The sequence below is a fragment of the Pogona vitticeps genome, chromosome 1 (assembly GCF_051106095.1).
Source record: "Pogona vitticeps strain Pit_001003342236 chromosome 1, PviZW2.1, whole genome shotgun sequence".
Classification (NCBI taxonomy): domain Eukaryota; kingdom Metazoa; phylum Chordata; class Lepidosauria; order Squamata; family Agamidae; genus Pogona; species Pogona vitticeps.
In genome coordinates this window covers 321,702,213-321,727,254 of record NC_135783.1, presented here as the reverse complement: position 1 = coordinate 321,727,254, position 25,042 = coordinate 321,702,213, and the positions used below count along the sequence as shown (strand labels likewise).

Genomic DNA, 25,042 nt, shown 5'->3' with positions numbered 1-25,042 from the left:
CGGCTACTGATGTTGAACGCATGCTCCACATGCTCAATGTTCGACGGTCCTTAGCTTTTTATGTGTCCAGGACGAAGGACTTTTGCCTGGCCAACAGACTCTTTCTTTGCTACTTTGGCCCAAAGAAGGGCTGCCCGGCCTCGCCATCCACACTCTCTCGGTGGCTCGTATCTACCATTACCCTTGCCTACGAGCTCAACCACAGAGATCCTCCACAGGGACTTAAAGCCCATTCCACTCGGGCTGTTGCCTCATCGACTGCCTTACTCCGTGGCGTTGACCTGCCCGACATCTGCCGGTCCGCTACATGGTCCAATGCCTCTACCTTCATAACCCACTACAGATTGGACGTGAGGGCAAAAGAGGAGACCAGATTCGGGAGGGCAGTGCTAGCATCGGCTCTTCAGTGACAGCCCACCATCCGGTTAGTAAGCGTGCTAATCACCCTTTGTGTGCATTCACAGAAGACCACGATGAAGAAAGAAAGGTTACTTACCTGTAACGATGGTTCTTCAAGTGGTCATTCTGTGAATTCACACAATCCCGCCCGGCCTCCCCTCTGTCTGTCTGTCACTGCCATCTCTATGACTCGAGGGCCTATGGCGGACAAATGGAACTGAGGGACGGTTAGGCTGGGCATGCGCAGTAGGGGTAGTCCTAAACATTGTTACTTTTCTCTTGCAGCTAGAAAATGTTCCGAGAGGCCCAACGCTGGCGCTGGTATTAACCCTTTGTGTGAATTCACAGAATGACCACTTGAAGAACCATCGTTACAGGTAAGTAACCTTTCTTTTTCGTACAAAGCACGACACTACTCTGGCGAGGAGGTGGGACAGGGAATCTCTCTGCACAGCCAATAAATGGTTGGCTGCTTGGAGAGGTGGGGAAAGGCTGGCTGGGCTCCCATCTGGATTGGAGCAATGCTGCCAAAGAAGGATCCTAGTAGCATGTGGAGCCCTTTAAGTGAACTGGAAGGCCTAGGGGGAGGGAGATGGAACTCAGCACCACCTCTGGTGCCATTTTTCATACAAAGCTCAAAACAGTGTGTTTGTGTGTATGTAATACTGAGCAGGGCTATTGAGGACAGAACATTTTGGAGATTGCTCATTCATTGGGTTGCCGTTAAGTCCGAGGCAAGTTGACAGCACTTAACAACCACAACAATATTGCCATGTAATAGAACTAATGTGATATAGTACTAAATGTTGGACTGGGTACATGTGAAACCCATGTTCACATTGCTGCTCAGTCACAAAATGTCACTGGGTGACCATGGGTCAGTTCATCTCTCACAAGCGCTTGTATGCTGCCTTGAGCTTATTGGAATATACATGCAGATGATGATGGTTAGAATTGTGTTGGATTTTGAACAGGTATTTTTTTGATGGGGTGAATCTTAAATTGCATAGTTATCAGGTGGTTAGAGAGCCATGGCCCAGTATGTGGCATACTGTTTTCTTCATGTAGCCTTCTTTGGTCATTCATTCTCATGACCCTGAGTTTTTATGCTGACTGCTGACTGTTTTAGGTGACAAGATGTGTTATGCATTTTTCTTCTCAGGACCTATTCCTGTGGGTGATGTTGAAAGGGGCTCGAGAAGCTATTTGCGAAACCGTTATGGAGAGATCATGCCTGTTTACCGAAGAGACAGCCACCAGGAAGTACAGATAGGTAGTCATAATTACCCAGGTGAAGGCATCTACTTGCTGAAATTTGACAACTCCTACTCTCTCCTACGCAACAAGATTCTCTTCTTCCATGTCTATTATACCAGCTAAATGGGTTTTTCAAACGGATGAGACACAAGGCACCAAAGTTACCATTTGATGGCAAAATCTTGTACTGATTTCTATGTTTATTGCACATGACTTCTTTCTACTATACCATCCTGTTAAGGTGGTAAAAGCAATCACAGGCAGATCCTCTGTCTTCTAGGCAGACACCATGTTGGGATTTAACTTGCAGCAAGCAAGCTACTGGACACATGGTTCAAACATCTGCTTTTCTTTTCTATCACACTTACATGAACTGAAGTTGAAATACGTCTTTTCTTTCTAGATAAATATATTATCACCCTACTGACTGCAAAGAATGGAATTACTGCCAAAACAGCCTGTACAATTGTGTTCTAGAACTGTGTTTTTAATGTGATGTGGTACACTGCCATTTGCTTTGTCTTTGGGGATCTATGAAATAGAATGTATATATGCCATCCATGTTATTGCCAGACTGGTTCCTTTCTTCTGGTTCCAGAAACTGTGACATGTTCACTGCAAAGTACAGCTGGTGCTTGTTTGCTGGATTTCCTTCTTTCGCTGCATGGGTTCTCTCTCTCTACAGGGAACAAAATAACCATGGGAGAAGGAAGCATGAACGAGATAATTCTGCTTTTGGAAAATAGTGAAGAAAGTTATTACTAGAAAGGTTCTCCCCTATCCCTCCCACACATCTTTATAGACACAATGTGCTACTATATCGGTTGATACATTTGTATGAATTCAGTGTAGCTTTAGGTAAATTGGAACAGCACTAAATTTCTTAACAAGTGGATGCCTAGGGCCACAGTCCCTTGTTTCAAGTGACATTTTTGGTTAAGCTTTTGAAATAAACTTCACTTCAGGAAGACATTAACACTGGGAAAATAAAAATTTTCTGCTGCTCTGCTCTTCTTATATATTTATATATTTTTAACTTTCTGTGTTTTTCCCATGCTTAATTGGGTGCCCCACAGCAAGAATTCTACCCAAAAGGAGACTTTTCTACCCATGTCTCTGAGTATCTAGCACCCAAGCTCAACCATGCACAAGATAATACAGCATAAGAAAATGTTGTTGAAGAATGTGATAACCCTCTCTGTCAAGTCTGCTTGATTACTGACCTCCAAGTCCTTTTGTTGATTCAGTAAATTTTTCTGGAGTGTGGTATGGTGCCAAAAAATGGGGACTATTTTTTAATCCATTCATTGTTTAGGATCTCACATCTTTAAGCAGTAAATAAGTAGTCTTTTGTGCTTACCTATATAGTTATTCAGACTTCAACACTGGTTTTGAATGCAGCATAGGTAGCACAACCCCTGGTTCCTCTTCAGAGCACTTGCATCACCTGTCATTCATCGCTCAGGTGTTACAGGATGTATGTTCAGCAGAAGACTTATATATGTATTTATTAAGAATTTAGATGCAAATTTGAGTATGCCTTTCAAAGCAGCTGCTGCCTATATTGTTTTGTCTGATGTGTATTCTTGTCTTTGTGTATGATTGTAGCAAATGTTCACGGTTTGTAGTGAATTTTTGGAGACCTTCCTGGGGAACTTGTTGTTAATACAGTTTTAGTAATGGAAGGCCTACAGCCAAAGAATCTGCCTTCTAAATAGATTGGCATTCCCTAAAAAATGCTGTGTTAAGTGCTTTCCTTGGCAAGGCAAATTACATAGTTAGAAAAGGAAATATGGAAAGGGATGGCACAATTATTTCTAGTTAAAGTTATTTCGAGGAAGAAACAGTTTAATAAATAAAAAACAAAGACTTTCAAAGAAATTTAGACAGGTATTATACATTTTAAAGGGGGGCAGGTGAAGATACACTTACCAAATTTGTTTTTATGCAAGGCAAAATTAGAAGGACACACACACAGTAAAATCATTTTAGGTTAATAGCACGAGAAGCACAGACTATTAAAATGGCAAAGTTTGCTTGGTTTTTAAAAAAAGGAATGATGGGCATTTCAGTAGCAACAAAAGTGGAACTGAATTTTTCTTTTCCATAAGTAACCGCAACAGATACTTCTTCAAAGTAGTCTTGGAAAGCCTTCAAAAAGACTATCTTGATCTCCTGGCTGTATAACTAGGAAGCAGATTTTAAACCTTCCTATTCTGAAATATTATTTATCCCCTTTTTAAATTGTTACTCAGATAATTTTCCCTTAATCTCTTGACTTTCCACCCTAGACAGAATGTACATAGTTCACTGTGCATTTTCACTATAAGAACTCTGCTTTATTTAGTTCTTCAGAAAAGAAAGGGAGCTTATATATATCGAATGTGCACATTTATTTGTTATTAACAACATAGTTGTTTTAAAGTCTGGTTTCTTTTTTACCTCCAGAAAAATAAGAATAGTTCTTTGGAGCAAAATAATTCTTTATCTAGTGTTTACACCACAGTGGCTGAAATCTAGCAGTAAGTTGCAACTAGTGGGCATTTGGGGAGTCAAAACCTGTATAAACTCTATTTATTCCAGGTTTATTCCAGTTGTGACTTGCTACTGGATTTCAGACAATGTCTGCTTACAGACTTCATACATGAAGTTAATTTTGCCTGTTCTGTCTGAAAATGTAGAAAGCAGGATTTCCTTCTATCTAGAAATAGTTGATTTTGGAAAAGAAAATACAGTTTGAAAGTGGAACAAGACAGAACTTGTAGTAGGTTTCAACTAAGTAAATATGTTCTGTGCAATTTGGTTTCAACTCTGTTCTTGAGCAATGAATTTAAAATGGTCTCTTTCTTAGAAACTTTTTGTCCATAGCCAAAAATGTACTGTAAAGTTTAAAATAAAGTTGAAGATTAATACCATAACATATTAGACCCAGGACACGGATTGTACTTTGTATAAAGCTTTTTGTGCTTCATAATATATATCTACTGATGAGCAGCAGGTATTTTTTAGTCCAAGGACCTCGAGTAATGTATCTGCATGAAGGTTCTAGGTAGTCTTTTGTTGACATACTGACTAGGCTTACACCTGCTATGCTATAGAGATGATATCAAGTTAAATGTTGCAATAGATGACCTTTCTTCTTGTAATTAATGAAGAAAGAGCAATAAAAATCTACATGTGCTTTTTCATTACAGACTCAAAATCCCTCTAGGCTCCTAATGTTGGCAAGTTAATTCTATGGGCAATATCTAAGGCAAACAAACATCCATATGGAATCAACACAAGTACCTTTTCAATATTATATATGCATTATTGTAGATGAAACATAGAATTTCAGACATCAGAATTTATCAGTGATAATGTCAGGCTTGGTGTTGAAAGCTGAGATAGAACTTTCTAAAACAGAACAGAAATAAATGTATGAGAATGTCATAGTTGATGCACTTTGACACCTGCCTCATTTTGTTCTTATGATCTATGCCAAACAAAATGTCAGGCACTTTCACTCAGCAGTGTACAGAATGAGCAGGTCTAAATTAGAAATAAATGTGGCAATTAAAGATGGGGAGCACTGTCATGTCCTCCATTCAATTTCTGATCTCAGGGGTTGGGACATATCTAGCTCTTCAAAATGGCTTGGTTCTCGTTTCTTTTTTCTTTGCGTTTTTTCCTTAGTTTTTTTTCTTGTTTTGCTTCTTCCTCTTACAAGCATAAATATTTTATTAATATATTTATTTCATATATTTATTGCTCTAAGTTTACATAGTATTTTCCTTTGGTATTATGAAGATTACCATACTGTGATCACTTGAGGCTTATCATTCTCTTGATGCTACATAGGAAATACAGTATTAAAGCTGCCTTGTATGTCTCCTTCATCAGAATTAAATTACAAAGGAACGAATTCACAAAGAGCTGTGTAATACAGAACTAAAAAAAAATTTCAATCCTGTACAAACGTACCTAGGACTTATTTCTGAACAGACCAGTAGAGAATTGTGTTGTAAATCTGCTAATACACAAGGATGTTTGCCTTCAAAGCATATTCCTGTTACTTTCCCTACAGGCTTTATAGCAGCTTAGGAATAGTTCACTTGGATGATATAACTACTTTCATGTATATTTTCTTTTGATCAGGAAGACAAGGTTAGCATATAGTGCTTGGTATGAAACCTCCAAGACAAGAGGCTGAGTATTCTGTGTCTAATGCAGAGGGTCATTTTGGGGAAATCAGTGGAGCAATCTTTCTGTATTATCTTAAATCATATTTTGGTCTTAAGTTGGCCATTTTTATTACTTGATTTACTTGCCATGACCTATAGATAAGAGTAAATGCTGGCAGGCAGTTTTTTTGTAGGTTTTTCTTATAAAAACGTCCATATTCAAAATACTGAGCCTCCTTTGCAATGAAGCATAGAGAACTGCTCTTGATCAAATGTCATTTGTAGAGTAAATAACCAAGTGCATAATATTATTAACTTCTTTATACAGGAGTCCTTTTAGAAGTTATTTGGGCAGATACACCAGATGACACAAGATGCTGATTGTGAGATCTACTTGGATTTAAAACTATCCACACTCTTCACTTAGCTGCAATTCATGCAAGTTAGTGGATGCATATTTAAGTCTTGCTGATCTATGTAATTCATTTCTGAGGTAATGATCTTTAGCAGTATAAAACTGCTGTAGTGGCCCACAACATAATGGCCGGAAGGTGAAGGAATTAAGCTAGTCCTGTGGATGTAGCTGAAAGCCATTGTACAATGCTACAGCAAAATTAATTCTATATGAAGTTGGAGTCAGACCATTGGTGCATCTGACCCAGTATATTCTCATCTGAATGACAGCTATCTCTTCAGGTATTAGGTAAGGATATTGGCCTGCCTTGCTACCAGATTTTTTTTAGATTGGAGATGACAATAAAAGCTAAATGCATGAAATGTAACGCACATAGCTATGTGCTTTGGATTCCATCTGATGTACCATCTTATGATACCATTAGAATATATTTAAATAAATGTTTTAGACTTAGGACAATAATGAAGAGGTTTCTGACCTGTTCAGATCTAGGCTAACATTTAACAAATCAGAACTTTATACTGTGTTTCCCCGAAAATAATATTTTTTGCTCCAAAAAACGCATAAGGGCTTATTTTCAGGGGACGTTTTTTCATGTGCAACAATCTACATTTATTCAAATACACTCATGTCATCATCTTAAGGCTTATTTTGGGGGTAGGGCAAATATTACGAGCATCCTGAAAAATACTAGGGCTTATTTGCAGCTTTTGTCTTATTTTTGGGGAAACAGGGTAGTAGACATGTTAGTCACACTGAATGAAAATTACTGCCCAGAATCATATTAGGAATTTATGCCAATATGACTGTAACTGTCAGAATGCTAACTTGGCATTCTTTTTCTGGAGATGGTGGGACTTTTTTTTGTGATATATGTGATGATTTTTCTTCTTACTCTGTAACGTTATATGTAACGTATGCTTCCTCTAGTTCTCCCATTCATTATTTTCTTTAGTCTGAGAGGGTATTTTATTAAGTTGTGGCACTAAATCATATGTTACGGTACTGGCTAGTTAATGTCTTGGGAGGGTGTGTGCTGTTCCTTTCAGAAGCTGGTTAATGTCTGTTACATTGTGTGAAGTAATTGTTTTGTTACTCTATGTCTGACAAAAATTTGTTTCATTAAACATTTTCATCATACAGCTGAGGTCCTATGTGTTTGGTTTGTTGTTATAAAGAGTGATGTGTTGATGGGTAGTTCTCAATATCAAAGGAAAAATGATGAAATGCTCCATTTTACTTCTGTCAGCAGAAAGAATTCAGTTTCACAATTATTTTGACAAAAGGAAATGTAGATCTTACATCCCAAATGGCTGTAATCCAGAGAGCATTATTAAACATGTGCACTGTCACACAGAGAAGTTTGAGTATTAGAGTACTGTATACTGCTAAAGAAAACTTTCAAGGAAAACATTCAGTCATCCCATCACAAGGGTTTGGTATGCAACTAACTACTTGGGAAAGCCCAGTCTTATTTTAGCCTGCCTATAATAATAAAAGAGAATGCATGTCTACCTCCTAGCATGTCTACCTTCCCAAACTTCAGTGTCCCAGATATCTTTGGACTACAATTCCCAGAAGACTTCACCGCTAGCTGTGCTGCCTGGGGTTTCTGGGAGTTGCAGAACAAGAACACCTGGCTTACCCAAGGCTAGGAACCATTGTCCTAGAACCATAGTTCCAAGACCAGGAAACAAGCACACTTGAGATTTAGCAGATGTATTAAGACGACTGAAGGGATTGGAATTTATGATGATAGGACGTAGATCTTTCTAGCCATTATATATCTTTGAGTCAGTACAGTTTGAAGCCTGGGAGTGAGTCATCAGAGACATTGCCTATTGAGACATGTGGATGTCAGAACCTGATCAGGATAACTTGACTCTCCAGAGGTCCTACAGAGATTTATAGGTCTCCTAGGCAAAGAGAACAGATTCTCTGATTCGTCACAGCTGAATGAAATCAATAATTAGTATTAGGCTATTGCAGACTTCTCATCTTGGAATCTCATTTAAGGATTTTCCATTGTTGTGATCATTCTAGGCAACTCCAGAACCTGTTACAGTAATCATGTACAAGTTCTATTTTTCTTCTTCGTGGCCTTTGTGAATACACACATATGGGTTTAGTCTGCGCCTGTGCTGACATTCTTGGAGCATTCTAGAGCTAAAAGTAACAATTTTATGGTGTGATCCCCCATGAGGCACAAGCTCCTCCCACCCAAAATTCCCCTCAGTTCCTTTTTTCTGCCGTGCTGTAAAGTTCTACAGAGCATAGAGCTATTTCCACAGGGTTTTTTCCCTTAGCTTATTGATCAATTCCCTCTAAATTGGATTCTTTCCCTTCTCAATTATCTAATCTATGATCCCCCGTGAGTTGTTATCAATAATTAGTATTAGGCTATTGCAGACTTCTCATCTTGGAATCTCATTTAAGGATTTTCCATTGTTGTGATCATTCTAGGCAACTCCAGAACCTGTTACAGTAATCATGTACAAGTTCTATTTGTTTGCATTATCTCTAGGTTCCATATGAAAAACATAAAATCCATAAACTATCAAAGACAGGTTTACACTTTTGAAGAAAAAACTAAAGCCATATATATGCTTAAAATCCTAAAATACAGTTATGCAAAACCACTAGCTTGAAATACTGTAGGCTTACTTAAAATACACCCTTGCAACTTGTAAAAAAAAATGGAAGTATTTAAACTTTTACAAGCAACATTTAAGCCATGTATGAATTAAAATACAAATGCATCGAAGCACAGGAGCTCATAACCTACAATGGCGGAGAATACGTCTTTAGAACACTTCAGGCTTCTTAATAAAATAACAAGCAAAAAGCCTTACAATTTTGAATGAAAGGCGTTCAAAATACTTAAACTTTAAAAGTAAAAATATTCAATGTAAAAAGCATTATTTAGCTCTAACCATGTATTTAACACACAGAAAAATATTTTCTCATCAAGCCTTTAGCCAGTTAATAGTTATTTTGTGTCCCATGTCATCTCCTGCTTCAAACAGAATGCCTCTCCATTTTACATCCCTGCATGAGAGCCCTGTATTGACAGAGTCATTTATATCAAGAAACTTTGTCGGAGTTTATACTTTTTAACCAATGAGAAGCCTACATGTTTAAGGTCAAGATGCCTCTCCTCCCAGGATTTTCTCCTCCCAGTTTCTTGTATCTCCAAGGCTTTGCTTGTCAAGCTCCTTGAGAGCCCAGTGCCTGGCCTTAAAATTTTTCCCTCCCTTAGACTGATGTAATACACTGGCAATTTGCATATTTCATATGCATATTTCATCCATAAATACTATAGAATATACTCTTTTAAAAACAAATACAGTATTGTTAATCATGAGGTAAACTAGCATTATAAAATAAGAGATACCTTTGTTTTTCTATTTTTGCTTATTATTTAACAAACTGCTTAAAGTAACCATCCTTTTACATTATGTTGGAAACGCTTCTATTTTACAATACACAGTTATTCTAATTTGTTTAATACAGGTTTCCACATCTACTTTCTGGCATTTGTTAATTAACATTTGAGGTAAACATAACTCAAGCAGCAAAAATAAAATGCACTTCATTTTTTCATCTATTGTCCCTTTTCACATAACAATACTCATCATGAAAACTGGCACGAAACTCAATTACCTACTCCTGCCTTTTAGCGGTTACTTGTACCAAAACAATTGGCTGTTTTGGTTTTTATTTTGTAATATCAACAATTTTCAAAGAGTAGGTTTCTAAATCCCTTCACAGATTGCTGCCTTCTTGTGGCAAAGAGGCTTGAGCAATTCAGAGAAGCTATGGGCTATGCCGTACAGGGACGCCCAAGACGGACGACAGGTCATAGTGGGGAGTCCTGACTAAACGCAATCCACCTGGAGCAGGAACTGGCAAGCCACTCCAGTATCTTTGCCAAGAAAACCCCATGAATAGAAACAAAAGGCTAAAAGATATGACACTGGAAGATGGGCCCCTCAGATCGGAAGGCGTCCAACATGCTACTGAGGAAGAGCAGAGGACAAGGACAAGTAACTCCAGAGCTAATGAAGTGGTTGGGCCAAAGCCAAAAGGATGCTCAGCTGCAGACGCAACAAAGTGAAAGGAAAGTCCAATGCTGCAAAGAAAAATACTGCACAGGAACCTGGAATGTATGAACTATGAACCTTGTGAAGTTGGATGTGGTCAAACAGGAGATGTCAAAAATAAACATTGACATCCTGGGTGACAATGAACTAAAATGGACACGAATTCAATTCAGATGATTATCATATCTACTGTTGTGGGCAAGAATCCCGTAGAACATAGGTCGGGAAACAGGGGTAAATTGCCCTAAATGGGGTAAAAGTGAATATCCTGGGGGTAATGAGCAGGCTGCTACCCCCCTCCCTCCCTCCCACCCACCCCACCCTCTGCAGCCAAAGCTTTAATTGTAAACCACCTCGCCCTATTACTTCCTTCGTTGCAGCAGGGCACTTCTAAATGCTCCCTTTGTTCAGAGATCAGGGAGATAAGCTTCCCTAATTGGTTGCAGCTGAGGATTAGCCCTGGGCAATCAGCCAATCCGGGGCTTCTGAATGACTGCTTCTGAATGACTGTTTCATCTGGAAGTGACTGCAAAGAAGCAGCAGGAGGGAAAGGAGCAAGCAAGGGAAGGAGGGAAGAAAGAAAGAAAGGTGCAAGAGACCGAGGACTTCATCAAGCTTATTTAAATGTACAAAATGGAGGGTGTGTGTGTGTGTGTGTGTGTGTGTGTGTGTGTGTGTGTGTGAGAGAGAGAGAGAGAGAGAGAGAGAGAGAGAGAGAGAGAGAGAGAGAGAGAGAGAGAAACTACTCAGAACTGAAAATGAACAGGCAAGCAAGCAAAAGAGAAACTGAATTAAGGCGGGGGGGGGAAGGGTGGCTTTTTAAGGTGCTGTCTAGGTTTATCAGGCTAATAGAGTTTTACCAAGAGAACAAGCTGGTCACCACAAATACTTTTTTCCAACAACACAAGAGGCGACTCTACACATGGACATCAACAGATGGGCAATACCGAAATCAGATTGATTATACTCTCTGCAGCCAAAAATGGAGAAGCTCTATACAGTCAGCAAAAACAAGACCTGGAGTTTATTGTGGCTCTGATCATCAGCTTCTTATAGCAAAATTCAAGCTTAAACTGTAGGAAAAAACCACGGGGCTACTCAGGTATAATCTAAATCAAATCTCTTATGAATACACAGTGGAAGTGAAGAACAGATTTATAGAACTAGATTTGGTGGACAAAATGCCTGAAGAACTATGGATGGAGGCTTGTAACATTGTACAGGAGGCAGCAATAACAACCATCCCAAAGAAAAGGAAATGCTAGAAAGTAAAGTGGCTGTCCAACGAGGCCTTACAAATAGCAGAGAAGAGAAGGGAAACAAAATGCAAGGGAGAAAGGGAAAGTTACAGAAAATGGAATGCAGACTTCCAAAGAATAACAAGGAGAGAAAAGAGGGCCTTCTTAAATGAACAATGCAAATAAATAGAGGAAAATAATAGAAAAGGAAAAACCAATGATGAATGTGATAAAGGACAAAAATGGTAGAGACCTCACAGAAGCAGAAGACATCAAGAAGAGGTGGCAAGAATACACAGAGGAATTATATCAGAAAGATTTGGATATCCCGGACAACCCAGACAATGTAGTTGCTGACCTTGAGCCAGACATCCTGGAGAGTGAAGTCAAGTGGGCCTTAGAAAGCTTGGCTAACAACAAGGCCAGATGACGCTGTTAAGTTGCTACACTCAATATGCCAGCAAGTTTGAAAAACTCAGCAGTGGCCAGGGGATTGGAAAAGATCAGTCTACATCCCAATCCCAAAGAAGGGCAGTGCCAAAGAATGCTCCTACTACCATTCATTTGCACTCATTTCACACACTAGCAAGGTTATGCTCAAAATCCTATAAGGTAGGCTTCAGCAGTATGTAGACCGAGAACTCCCAGAAGTACAAGCTGGATTTTGAAGGGGTAGAGGAACTAGAGACCATATTGCTAACATGCGCTGGATTATGGAGAAAGCCAGAGTTCCAGAAAAACATCTGCTTCATTGACTAAACAAAAGCCTTAGACTGTGTGGATCCAGAATTAAGATTGCTGGAAGAAATATCAACAACCTCAGATATGCAGACGATACCACTCTGATGGCAGAAAGTGAGGAGAAATTAAAGAACCTCTTAATGAGGGTGAAAAAGAGCACAAAAAATGGTCTGAAGCTCAACCTCAAAAAAACTAAGATCATGGCCACTGGTCCCACCACCTCCTGGCAAATCGAAGGGTAAGATATGGAGACAGTGACAGATTTTACTTTCCTGGGCTCAATGATCACTGCAGATGGTGACAGCAGCCACGAAATTAAAAGACGCCTGCTTCTTAGGAGGAAAACGATGACAAACCTAGACAGCATCTTAAAAAGCAGAGACATTGCCTTGCTGACAAAGATCCGCATAGTCAAAGCTATGGTTTTTCCAGTAGCGATGTATGGAAGTGAGAACTGGACTATAAAGAAGGGTGACCACCGAAGAACTGATGCTTTTGAATTGTGCTGCTGGAAGAGGCTCTTGAGAGTCTCCTGGACTGCAAGGGGAACAAATCTACCCAGTTTGAAGAAAATCAATCCTCACTGGAAGGACAGGTCCTGAAGCTGAGACTCCAATACTTTGGCCATCTCATGAGAAGAGAAGACTCCCTGGAAAATACCCTGATGTTGGGAAAGTGTGAAGGCAAGAGGAGAAGGGGATGACTGAGGACGAGATTGTTGGACAGTGTCATAGAAGCGACCAACATGAATTTGACCCAACTCCAGGAGGCAGTAGAAGAGAGGAGGGCCTGGCGTGCTTTGGTCCATGGGGTCACAAAGAGTCGGACACGACTTAACGACTAAACAACAAGGTTTCTAAACTTACTATCACTTTTAATGCCCCTCTTTATGGCATCTTTTAAAAGGCCTTTTCAATTTCAGGGTAATGCTCTTACATTAACTCTAACAATGGAATGGATAGACTCCCTCTCCCTTTCTCAATCAGAGAACTGTAAGGATCAGAGATGGGGATATTCGTGTTTGTATATGAATACACTCGCACAGGTGGACATAATGAGTGTCTGCCCCCCCCCCCCCGGGGCTGGACTGTCCACTCACCCTTCCACTGCTGCCATGGACTCCACGCTCCCTTCCTATTGCTCTGGAGCTCGCCATCAACTAGCCACCTCTGGCAGGAGGCGAGACGTCAAGCTGAGGCTCCAATACTTTGGCCATCTCATGAGATGAGAAGATGCTGGGAAAGTGCGAAGGCGAGAGAAGGGGACAACAGAAGACGAGATCGTTGGACAATGTCACCGAAGCTACCAACCTGAATTTGACCAAACTCCGGGAGGCAGTGGAAGACAGGAGGGTCTGGTGTGCTCTGATCCATGGGTTCACGAAGATTTGGACATGACTTAATGACTAATCAACAATCACCATGTGAAATGGAAGTAAGAAGGGGAATGACAAAATATAATGATTTTAAAGAGGTATGGAAGTTATATTTGGAGCATGTCTTAGTAAAAGGGAAAGGTCATAAGCCAGCAGACAAATCAATGTCTTTTTGGAGTTGTATGGGGTGAAAAGGATTAAAATAATATTTCTGGTTACCAAGTCCCGAGGGTGAAGGTGGCACAGGTTGGGAATTTTAGTTGTACTGTATTGTAATTTTTTTCAAATTTAAAAAAATAAAATCTGATCCTATTAATACCTACAGTACTTGATAGTAACCTCTACTGAATTCAGTGCATGTGATGTCAAAGTAGACAGTATTACATTATAAATCCATTCATGTGTGTTTAGAATAGCCGGTATGGTGTGGATAGAAGGATGTTCTACGTGGCCAGAGTTTGAGTCCCCAGTTAGACACAGTTGAAAGCCCTATTAGGGTGTCACTGTAAGTTGCTTAGAATTTGACATAACAAGATCCTAGTAAGTTTTTAAAGGTAAGGGGGATACTTAGGAAGTGGTTTTAAGACTTGCATTCCACTCCAGCAATTTCCACATTCCAGGGGGGACTTGAACCCAGGTCTCCTGAATCCTAGTCCGTTATTCTATCCATTACAATGTCTAGTGTAAGTAAACCGTTTCCCATAACAGCACATTGCTACACATTTAGAAGTCAGTTACCGAATTCTGCGGGACAGAATACTCCAGCGCTGGAACGAGGGGTATGATCGAGTAAGTAGCCCCAGGTAAGTTAAGATCGCAGCCTTTTAACGATGTTGTTTCGAGGCACGTGTTTAAACCAGAGCATATTAACGGCTATTAATTTATTTTGTGAACACCAATACGGATTTCTGCAAGTCCTTCAGTGCAATCGGATGCCACGGCACGTGCATCCGAGACTTCACACGTGCTGCGCCATCAGCAAGCTTTCTTTTCCTTCCGTTTTAAAGCGAAGATACGAGCCAAAATCCACCAGCAGTCCCGAAGTAAGCGAATCGTGGTCGCATTGGGCACACCTGAAGCTGATAAAGATCTTCGGACAGGGAGCAGCTGCCGCTTGGGGTACCTGAGGGCCCAGGCGGGGAATATGCAGAACTATAATCGCCTCTGAGCTGCTACAGAGTGCCGGTGTCCCCTTCTCTAATAATTTAATATTAAGGGAGGTTCTGAAGCAGCCGCCCCGCGCCTGTGCTTAGAAAGGACCCTCCTGGATTGGGGACAGAGAAATTTGTCCCTCTGGGAGCAAGAGGCATCTCTCTATTCGCGCCCCCCCCCAGGAGCCCCCTGCCCACTGTGTATTTCCCGCCGTTTCCATTGTCTCGGTCTTAAAGCGCCCCTTCTCGTTTCTGCCGCTCTTCCCGCCATGCTCTCTCCTGCTTGCGGTTTTTTGGCGTCCAGGGGACTGAGGACTCCCCGCCGCCGGTGGAGCTGGGCACCTGGGGCTGTGGTAAGTCAGCGGCCCCGAGCCCTTGAGGCCGCCGCGGAGAAGGGCGGGCTGGCGTTCTACGTTCTCTGGTCTCCGAATGAGCCGCCCCGACAGCTCAGCAGGTGAGACCTCTGCGCGCCGGTGGGCCTACTCAAGAGGCAGAGATCTGTTCTCCAAGCACTGAGGAGCAGAGTAGGAAGGAAATCAAAATTAGGCGGGGAAACGATAGCCATTGAGCAGGACTGACGCCGCACCGTCGGTTGACCATTCCTGCAGCTTCAGGTTTCACCCTCACGCAGAGAGTTCTGTTTGGTATATTCACCTATGACGCTAAAAGCAACTGTGAATTTTTTTTCACTGTCTGTGAGGTGTGTACCTGTGGACTTGTTGCTCTTTTAAAAAAAATCAAACCTAGTATATGTGTGAGGAGGAGCAAATTCCTGATCAGACATATATTTGTAGATTTTTTTTGCACTTCTGAAATGCTTAACATTTTTGCATGTCATCTGTTGCTAAGGTATAAAAGCAGAGCATGCTAATTGTTTTTTTTTCCTGGCCAGTTTTCCGTGGGATAGTTTCCTTTTTTTTTCTCTCACCATGATCAGGCTGGGAGGGGACTGAGATTTAAATAGCAAAAAAAGTATTTCAGATGCTTCTGGATCGTATGGATTGTTATTGTTTGACTGGGTTTTTTTTCAGGGTTGGGGGGGGGTTGAGCAAGGGGAAGTGTTGTCTACTGAAGCTCCTGGGCTCTTAAGAAGAGTTACCCATCCAACTGTGCTGTAAGTGCAAAAGAGGACAGTTTTGATGGGATGTGCATATCCTGCCTCATGTAGGGGTTCCACATCATTCATGAAAAAACAGTTGTGTGGTCTCTTTGCAAAATCCAAAAGTGCAAACAAAGTTCAAATTGCAATTGAACTTTAATACAATAAAAATCCTGACGGCTGAACTATTACAGTGGGGTCTTGACTTGAGAACTTAATCCGTATTGGAAGGCGGTTCTCAAGTCAAAAAGTTCTCAGGTCAAATCTGCATTTCCCATAGGAATGCATTGAGAACCATTTGATCCGTATCTGCTCTTTTCCGTCCATAGAAACTAATGGGAAGCTGCTATTCCGCCTTCAACCACTAGAGGGGGGATATTTTGTTTCTTTTTTTCTTAGGTCAAGAAAGGTTCAGGGAAGGCAGGGAAAATACAGTCCAGGCAGTACCAGGCAGTCTGAAGACTCCCAATCCACTCTCTAAACGCTGGGAGGAGTGAGGAAGCAGACAGGCACCCTTTTCACTGGCCAACAGTTAACTGAAAGTTCAAATTTTGGACTTTCCCTGCCTCCCACGTGGTTTTTTTTCAGTTCTTAACTCAAATCTAAGTACTTAAGTCAAGTCAATATTTTCCTATGAGAGTGGTTCTTAAGTCAAAATGTTCTTAACTCGAGCCGTTCTTAAGTCAAGACCCCACTGTATTTAGCTATGAAGTTGACAGTGAAAACACTGAAATTGTTAAAGATTTTCTATACCTTGGTTCAATAATCAATCGAAATGGAGGTTGCAACCAAGACATAAGACAACTAAGGCTCAAAAGGGCAGTTATGAAAGAACTAGGAACATTTCTTAAGAGCAAGGATATGACACAGAAGGCCAAGATATTATGGTGTTACTAGAATCGTAGACTACAGTATGTACTTAAATTGGAAATGGCCATGGAGTCCAACCCCCTGCTCAATGCAGGAATACAAATCAAAGGATATCTGCCAGGTGGTTGTCTAAATTTTTCTTGTATGCCTCCAATGTTGGAGCACTCACCACCGACTATGGTAATTGGTTCCATATTATGTAAGGATGTGAAAATGACAGTGAAGGAAGCTAATGACATAAACTGAGTCATTTGAAATATAATGTTGGAGGATACCGTGGGCCACCAGGAGGACAAAAAAAGTGGAATCTTTACTGTTACAGTAATACTTTGGGTATATTATGAGAAGACAAGACTCGCTGGTAAAGACAGTTATGCTAGGAAAAAGTGGAAGGCAGTAGGAAAAGAACCAGCCAAGCATGAGATGGGTTGACTTAACGAAGGAGGCCTCTCAACAATAGCTGACCAGAACTGTTAATCTTTGAAGGCTATTAATTCAGAGCCTCCCTGTTAGTTGGGAGAGACTTGATGGCATGTGAGAACAAAAGCTTGTGCACCCTTTTCTCTTAACGTGAATTGCTGGGGCAAGGTGGTACACCTTAAAGGCATATTTGCATTCACTTAATAAAGTCTTATATATTTTTCGTTTGATTAATAAATGTTAGGGTTCCATACATTTTGTGGGCCTCCTCTTTCATCAGTCCAACTGTTGTGTTTGCAATATGGTTGGAAACTTCAGAATTATACAGAAATTGTTCATAGATTGGGCATTGGGGAGGGACATCTCTAAAAAACCAGGTAAATCACTCCATACATCTGTACGCATCCCCCAGTTTAGGAACACTATTTTTGACTACGTCTATTTGGGGATTCTGGGATCCGTGTTCAAAACAACTTTTTCAAGCTCTGTCCCTTCTCCTTTCTGTTGAAATAATGATACTGTATGCATTTTCTTGTCCTGTCCAAGCAAATGCCATCGGAAATTTTACCAGACTCGCTTACCACTTCCACTGCCAAAACACTTAGTAATCTTTGGATTAGGTGACTGGAGCCACTTTTCTCAGAAGACAAGCATCTCTGTGGACATATTAGTCAATCCAGACATTAAGCCACAAAGAATTGGCGAGCTGGGACCTGAAAGGAGGTAAATTCTAGATATTTTTTTCTGCAAGTATTAAAATATAGTTAGCATACTAGGTGGCTCCCAAATATATTGTGAATGCTTTAAAATTCCAGATTAAACTGAGAGAAATGTCAGGTCTAGCCATCATGCTAATGTTAAGGGCTATATCTCAATGTATTCTCGAAGGCTTTCGCGGCCGGGATCTGATAGTTGCTGTGGGTTTTTTTGGGTTCTTTGGCCGTGTTCTGAAGGTTGTTCTTCCTGACGTTACACCAGTCTCTGTGGCCGGCATCTTCAGAGGACTGAAGTAGGAACTCTGTCCATGCTCTGTTGCTGTTTGTTGGATAGTTGAGTATTTATAGCTGTGGGAACAGCTTTTGTCTTTTTTCAAAATCAAAAGAGCCATTAAACCAAGAAAACAACACCAAACTGAAGAGGAAAAACAGCCACCCACAAATAAAGTATTTCTGATGTAAATCAAAGGGGTCATGGACCGCATGGGGAAACTTTTGAAAAAACACAACCTACAAACAGCATTTAGACTCACCATAAAACTACAACAAATGTTACGGTCAGCAAAGGACAAAAGGGACTCCCTCACCACTGCAGGAGTATACTGGATACCTTGCAGTTGTGGACAGGTCTATATTGGAACCGCAAAACACAGCATTCACACCAGAATCAAAGAACATGAGAGACACTGTAGATTAAAACAACTGGAAAAATTGGCAGTAGCTGAACATGCCCTAAAACAAGCTGGCCATGATCTATTTCAAAATACTGAAGTACTGGACAACACCTGCAATCTGTATGTTAGCCTGCACAGCGAAGCCATTGAAATCCAAAAACATCAACAGAACTTAAACAAAAAGGAAGAAGGCCTAAAACTAAATGCGGCCTGGCTCCCAATTCTGAAAAATACAGCCTGCAAAAGGTCAATGAACTCTACCCAGCCACAAGGGCCAGGGATCATTGCACAAAAAAGACCAGCTAAGGACACCCAACAATCACAGTGACAGATAATCTCTCCCCCCCATCACAACAAAAACATGCTGATCACCCTATCTCCTGAAAAAAGACAAAAGCTGTTCCCACAGCTATAAACACTCAACTATCCAACAAACAGCAACAGAGCATGGACAGAGCTCCTACTCCAGTCCTCTGAAGATGCCAGCCACAGAGACTGGCGAAATGTCAGGAAGAACAACCTTCAGAACATGGCCAAAGAACCCGAAAAACCCACAACAGCTATATCTCAACTTCAGTCTTCAGGGATTAACACTGTATTTGCCACCTGTTCTGTCATGTGGCATTTCCTGGATGTCATGTTAGTTTTACGTTTCAGATCTGTCTTCTGTTCTCTGCTCAATTATGTCAGAGCAGTCTCTGAATCATACAAACATCTCGTCATTGTACAGAAAAAACTACTGTAGGAAAAAAACTGGCCAGTGATATGTGTCTATGTGTTTTCTCACACAGGTGTTTTGTGTGGGAAGGTGCCTGGAGGGTGGATGTTCTGATGGCTTCATTTAAAGAGGTGCAGAGCGGCCATCCTTTCAAACTTCTCTTGACTGTTAATGAGCCGGTAAGAAAATTCTGGTGCCCCAGTTTTTTCTTCTTCTCGTTGGCTCCTGATTTCTAGTCATTAAATGTATGTTATGTATATATTCAAATTAGAAATTGAGTGTCTTATTTATTAAATGTCAAAAAATAGCACTCAAGATGGGTAACAAAGCAACCTCGATATCTAGCAGAATGCCTTCTCCCACCTAGATCTACTCGAGTCAATCGCCATAGCCAGGAAAGATGGCTGAGGGGCCTACCGCCGAGAGAGGCCCGGAAAGAAAGAACTAGAAACCGGGCCTTCTCGGCAGTGGCCCCTCGACTTGGAATAGCCTGCTGTCAGAGATCCGCCTGGCAGCCTCGCTGGGTGTTTTTAAGAGCCAATTAAAGATTTGGCTCTTTAGGCAGGCTTTCCCTCTTGTCAATACTTGATTTTTATTTTTTACTTAGTTTTTTGTTTATATTTTCCCACCTTGATTAATAATTTATTGCTGATTTAATTGTTGTTTTAACTGCTTTATGAATAATTGTATTGTAAACCGCCCTGAGTAGACATTGTCTAGAAGGGTGGGATAAAAATCTAATAAATAAATAAATAAATAAAATAAAATAAATAAGCATTCAAATGAAACAAATCCAATTAAAAATAAACAAAAACAGGTTAAAACACAAATCAAAGCAGGTCAACTAAAATGAAAATAACCCTCTTAAACTCTAACCCAGTATCCATCTCTGTGCCTTTTCTTGTCAAATGTGATTCCCTGTTCTGAACTGTGATTTCCAGTATAAATTCCCTCAGTCAAATAGTAATTTCTCCCAATACTAGGAAGCTGTTCAGGTATAAGCAGAATGGTCAAAAAGCAGTGCTATTACACCTGAACTGAACAGCCTTTCCAGATAAGAAATATACACCTTGATCAGTGGTGTTGAAAGTTAGTAAGAGGCCACGGTGGATAGATTCATTGGCACTCTCCAAGTGTCTATCCTGTTAAATGTCATCCCTCAGGGCAACCAAAGCAGTTTCAATGCCAAGACTAGACCTGAAGTATGATTGAAATGCATCTAGGAAGGCAGTTTGCTTGGAGCTGTCTGGCAACTAAGGATCTGCCATTTATTTATTTTTTGTTTTTAACTCCAGCTCCCAGATTTCTCCAGGAAATTTTTTGTGTTCCACTGCGCAGACCCACACCTAAAGACATCTATAGTTTATTAACCTGAAGATATTCATCTGGCCTAAACCCAAGGCTGTATGGCCTAGTCTAGCTTTGCTTTCTGTGCTGCCATGTTACTTCCTGGGAGTGGTTGCCTCACTGTATGGAGGGTATCTCTTGAAGATCGACCATTCCCAGTAAACACAATTAACCAGTAAATCAATAGTCCATTCCAGTTTGTTTTAGAAGTCCTTGAATCATTCTCCACATTTCAGTTCCTCAATATTCAGTTTTTCCACACTGTACACAAACAAAACATTTCTTACAACATTATCAGCTTGGTTTATCTCCCCGCATCAGTCATTTGGCTTTCGAGGTACCATCTGAGTCTCTGTTACTCCATGGTTTGCAAAGTCCAAGTCTTTCACCTTCCCATTGTAGTAAGGTGTACCGTGGACTGGTCCGGTCATTACTGCCTCCTTCAGCTGGACACACGGCTGCTGGCACTCAGGGGTCCCTCTGATGATCGCTGGCTCCTTCTTCCGCGTTCTCTTCCGTCGACTGGAGGTCATTGGCCACTCGGTTGTCCACTGGATGTCCTCTGCTTGTCGTCTGTTAGTGATGTCTGCTTTAAGTCTGGCTTGGGGCTTCTCTTTCTCAGATGGGGAAAGGGTAGGCAGTTCCCTCTCCTCCTCCCGAACATCTCTGGATGCGTCCCTCTTTAAGACGTCAGAGCTCCTGTGCCTCATATAAGCCTTTCTCTTTTTCAGGAGTACTTCCCAAGCTTGGCTCTGCCACTTCTAAGAACTTTTTTCTGTATAAAAGCTCCTTATCCAGGCAAGACCTTTCAGGACATTCAGGAGATAATAAGATGGGTGTACTGGTGGCTGCTTCAAAGCAACCTACCAAACTAATTTTCTCCTCCTGCTCCTGAGGCAAACTAGTTTTATTTGGATTCTTTAGAAGCATAAGATCAGCTTCTGGACGATAATTAGGCTGACTTCCAAAGAGACTTTTCCCCTCCAGGCTTCCCTCTGCTACTGTAGCCATTTCTGCTGCAGCCGGTGATTCCTGGCCCCCTTCTGAGCGTGTAAGTATAAAAGCACTCTTAACGTGCTCTATCAAATGTAAATCCTCTATATATATCACATCTTTATCAGTCATACACCTCTCTGGGTGTTCAGGGGTCAGTGGAATGGGATTCTCTCTAACTTTTGTAGTACAATCATTCGAAGTACTATCTTCCATCTATTCCGCAATACAGAAAAGATCATTAGAGGTTTTCAAAATAACCTCATCAGCCATTTTTGTTACCTCATGGTTCTTTTCTAACTCCCTGGATAGATTCATAGGTTAGGGAATCCATTTTCCTTCAGGGATTGTTAACTGCTCTCTCAGGGAACCTGTTACTTCACAAGCATTCTGCACATGCTTAGTGAGATCTAACCCAATTAAACAAGGTGCAGGAATTCGATCAGAAATTGCCACGTCTCAATTTCCGATCCAATCTCTATAGTTTATTTTTACTTTAGCCATGGGTAAAATCAATGGAGTAGATATTCCCTTGATTGTAATAGTTTGGTTTGGAAGAATTTGTTCTTTCGGAATCACATCAGGATGGCACAGGGTTATGTTAGAACAAATATCAATCACTCCAATGTAAGACTTTTCATTAAGAAGAATCCACTCACCAGGGTTATGAACTAAAATATCTTCTGCCTTTACCAGAAAACAATGAACAACCTGGGTTAGTGGCAGATCAGAATTTTCTGTTGTGCCGGTTGCCATGGAGACAGAACCACCATTGTTACAGCCTCCCTCAGTGGCTTCAACTGGTTTTAAACAGTACACTTTCTTGTTCTGATCATCTTTCCAATTTTTACTCTTATTTTTCATACAATTTGCCTGATAATGCCCAAACTCTTCACAGTTATAACACTTTATAAGTCCTTCGCTCATTCTGAGGAGACCTGTTCAATCGTAACATTTTCTCACAGTTCATTTGGGTCTGAGAACTAGGCCGTGCTAATTTAGGTGAGGTGCTACTCTGGCCTTCTTTTCCTGTTGTTTTGCTGAGGACATTTTTATTAAAGGGTTTCTTATGGTTGTCCCAGTTTTGCCTGTTAAAATTTACCCCAGAGAACCTGTGGCTTCAAATCTCCCCAATGTAATCAGCTGTTTCACCTGCTTCTAATAGATTTTTAGGATTTTTGTCTCACCAACTCACTCTGACTGACTGACCTCTCAGGCTCCGCCTTTTAACCTCTCTTGGCTCCGCCTCTCAACAACATTAGCACACAGTATGAATAATACATGACTTATACAGTACCTAACAAAGGGTGAACGCTACAATCACGTTCAGTCACAACTCTCCACTATGATCTCTCTGTCTTGGGTGTCCCTGCATGGCCTAGCTTCTCTGAATTACTCAAGGCCCTTCGCCACGACAAGGTAGCAATCCGTGAAGGGGTGGGCTCTGCTACAAGTAAACAAAATGTAGGTGTCTGTTGATGTAGGTCTGTGGATTGGAACTCCCAGAATTCTGCCTGGGCAATTCTGGGAGTTTCAGTCCAAAAAAGAGGCAGATCTCTGCTGACAACCATTAGTTTTTACACTTTTCCAGGGAAAGTACTATTAGAATTCAGATTATAGTTCAGACCTGTGTCCCAAAAAAGCTTTTTCAGAATAGTGTTACAAAACATTTCCTTTTCTGTCTCTTATCAGGCATGTCAACAGCTTGCTAGCTCCTGCTTTTTATTACAAGCCCAGCTGGGTCCCTTACTAGCTTTCTCCTCTTTCTATACTATTCTGTACAGCAGCCATTCTCAATGGGAGCCCTGGCACATTTGAATGGAGCTACAGACTGGAAAGAATTCTTCACATACCACCTTATAATGTTTATTATGTGATACAACTGTTGTATTCTCAACCGTTTTCCCTTAGCCAGCCGATCAAACCCTCAGTGTTAGCAATCTCCCTGCCCATAGTTACGATTATTCCTTCTTCCTTATTTGTATATTACATTTTGAGTAAGATTAAAACTAGCATTTTCATGCCTGCATCTCCTTCTTAGTTGTTCAACAGCACCCCCACTCGCCCATTTCAGGCTCTAGAACCCAGTCAGTCACCCGTTCTACCAGAAGATGCTGTTCGGGGATTGGATGAGCCTTCTGAGGTAGGTTTTATCTATGGGAGTTTTCTTCTTGATAATAGTCTTGCAAAAAATTCTGACTCTAGGATGCAACCAGCTAGTGTGCAGGTTATACAAATACATAGCAGAGTTCTGGACTGTGCTTTTTTGCAATGCAGATATTTGGAGGTTGAAGACTTGTGCTATCTTCCTAATATATTGCCCACATAAAAATGTTTGCTAGTATATTAAGAAGATGATACTATGAGAGCTTCCTGCCCTTTAAGCTTATTTTCTGCTTGCAAGAATGTTGTTTTTCCAGTGTAGATAACCATGCATTTATATGACATTACACCTTCTATTGGAAAATGAAGTTTTACCACATCTTTCTCTGTAATGTGCTGAAATTCATAGATCTAAACGAGTGGCTGTGGGTCTCATTTGAAGTTCTAAAACTAAAAGGGTATGGTATTGTTGTAATCATGCTTTAAATGCCGTGACTTCATTATGAAATGGGCCATGTAATCAGGCATCCTGCTTTGCATCTAAGCAGAGGGCTCCTGGATGCTTACAAATGGAGCATAATAGAAGCAAAAGCTCTCTAGTAACTCAGACACCCTCTATAAAGCGCCCAGTACTATATGGAGAGTGAAAATAATGTGACTTCTGGGCCCAGAACTGCTTTTGTGGGTTCCATAGCTTTCATGTCACAAAAAAAGTTTTTTAAAAGGGAGACACATTTCACACGCTAGCAAGGTTATACTCCTACAAGGTAGGCTTCAGCAGTATGTGGACCGGGAACTCCCAGAAGTACAAGCTGGATTTCGAAGGTGCAGAGGAACTAGAGACCAAATTGCTAACATGCGCTGGATTATGGAGAAAGCCAAAGAGTTCCAGAAAAACATCTACGTATTTCTGCTTCATTGACTACACAAAAGCCTTTGACTGTGGATCACAGCAAACTATGGCAAGTTCTTAAAGAAATGGGAGTGCCTGACCACCTTATCTGCCTCCTGAGAAGTCTATATGTGGGACAGGAAGCAACAGTTAGAACTGGATCTGAAACAACTGATTGGTTCAAAATTGGGAAAGGAGTACGACAAGGCTGTATATTGTCCCCCTGCTTATTTAACATATATGCACAATATATCATGCGAAAGACAGAACTGGATGAATCCCAAACCAGAATTAAGATTGCCAGAAGAAATATCAACAACCTCACATATGCAGATGATAGCACTCTGATGGCAGAAAGTGAGGAGGAA

At 40.9% G+C, this 25,042-nt stretch overlaps 2 protein-coding genes and 1 long non-coding RNA gene across 6 annotated transcripts in view; 2 read left to right on the top strand and 1 right to left on the bottom strand.

Annotated features, from left to right (window-relative positions):
- TMED8 (transmembrane p24 trafficking protein family member 8) overlaps positions 1-7,374 on the top strand; it is a 30,958-nt gene extending 23,584 nt beyond the window's left edge. Inside the window, exon 6 of the mRNA XM_020794356.3 lies at positions 1,562-7,374. Within this exon, the coding sequence (XP_020650015.2) occupies positions 1,562-1,779 (218 nt within the window). The 3' untranslated portion in view covers positions 1,780-7,374. The remainder of the gene's footprint in view (positions 1-1,561) is intronic.
- Positions 2,179-14,542, bottom strand: LOC144589141 (uncharacterized). Its single transcript, XR_013545048.1, has 2 exons — positions 14,430-14,542; positions 2,179-2,335 (listed from the first exon to the last, which is right to left on the bottom strand). It is a non-coding gene; the product is annotated as an uncharacterized LOC144589141 (long non-coding RNA).
- Positions 14,543-14,684: 142 nt separating this feature from the next.
- The window catches only part of LOC110079358 (uncharacterized), a 23,031-nt gene continuing 12,673 nt past the window's right edge, over positions 14,685-25,042 (top strand). For 2 of the 4 annotated variants that reach the window (XM_020794354.3, XM_020794349.3), the window contains exons 1-4: positions 14,685-15,296; positions 17,778-17,954; positions 19,413-19,518; positions 23,721-23,822. In XM_020794354.3, coding sequence (XP_020650013.3) covers positions 15,112-15,296; positions 17,778-17,954; positions 19,413-19,518; positions 23,721-23,822 — 570 coding nt within the window. In that variant the 5' untranslated portion in view covers positions 14,685-15,111. Of the gene's footprint in view, positions 15,297-15,358; positions 15,543-17,777; positions 17,955-19,412; positions 19,519-23,720; positions 23,823-25,042 lie in introns of those variants that run through there. The other 2 variants (XM_020794350.3, XM_020794351.3) reach the window with 2 other exon arrangements.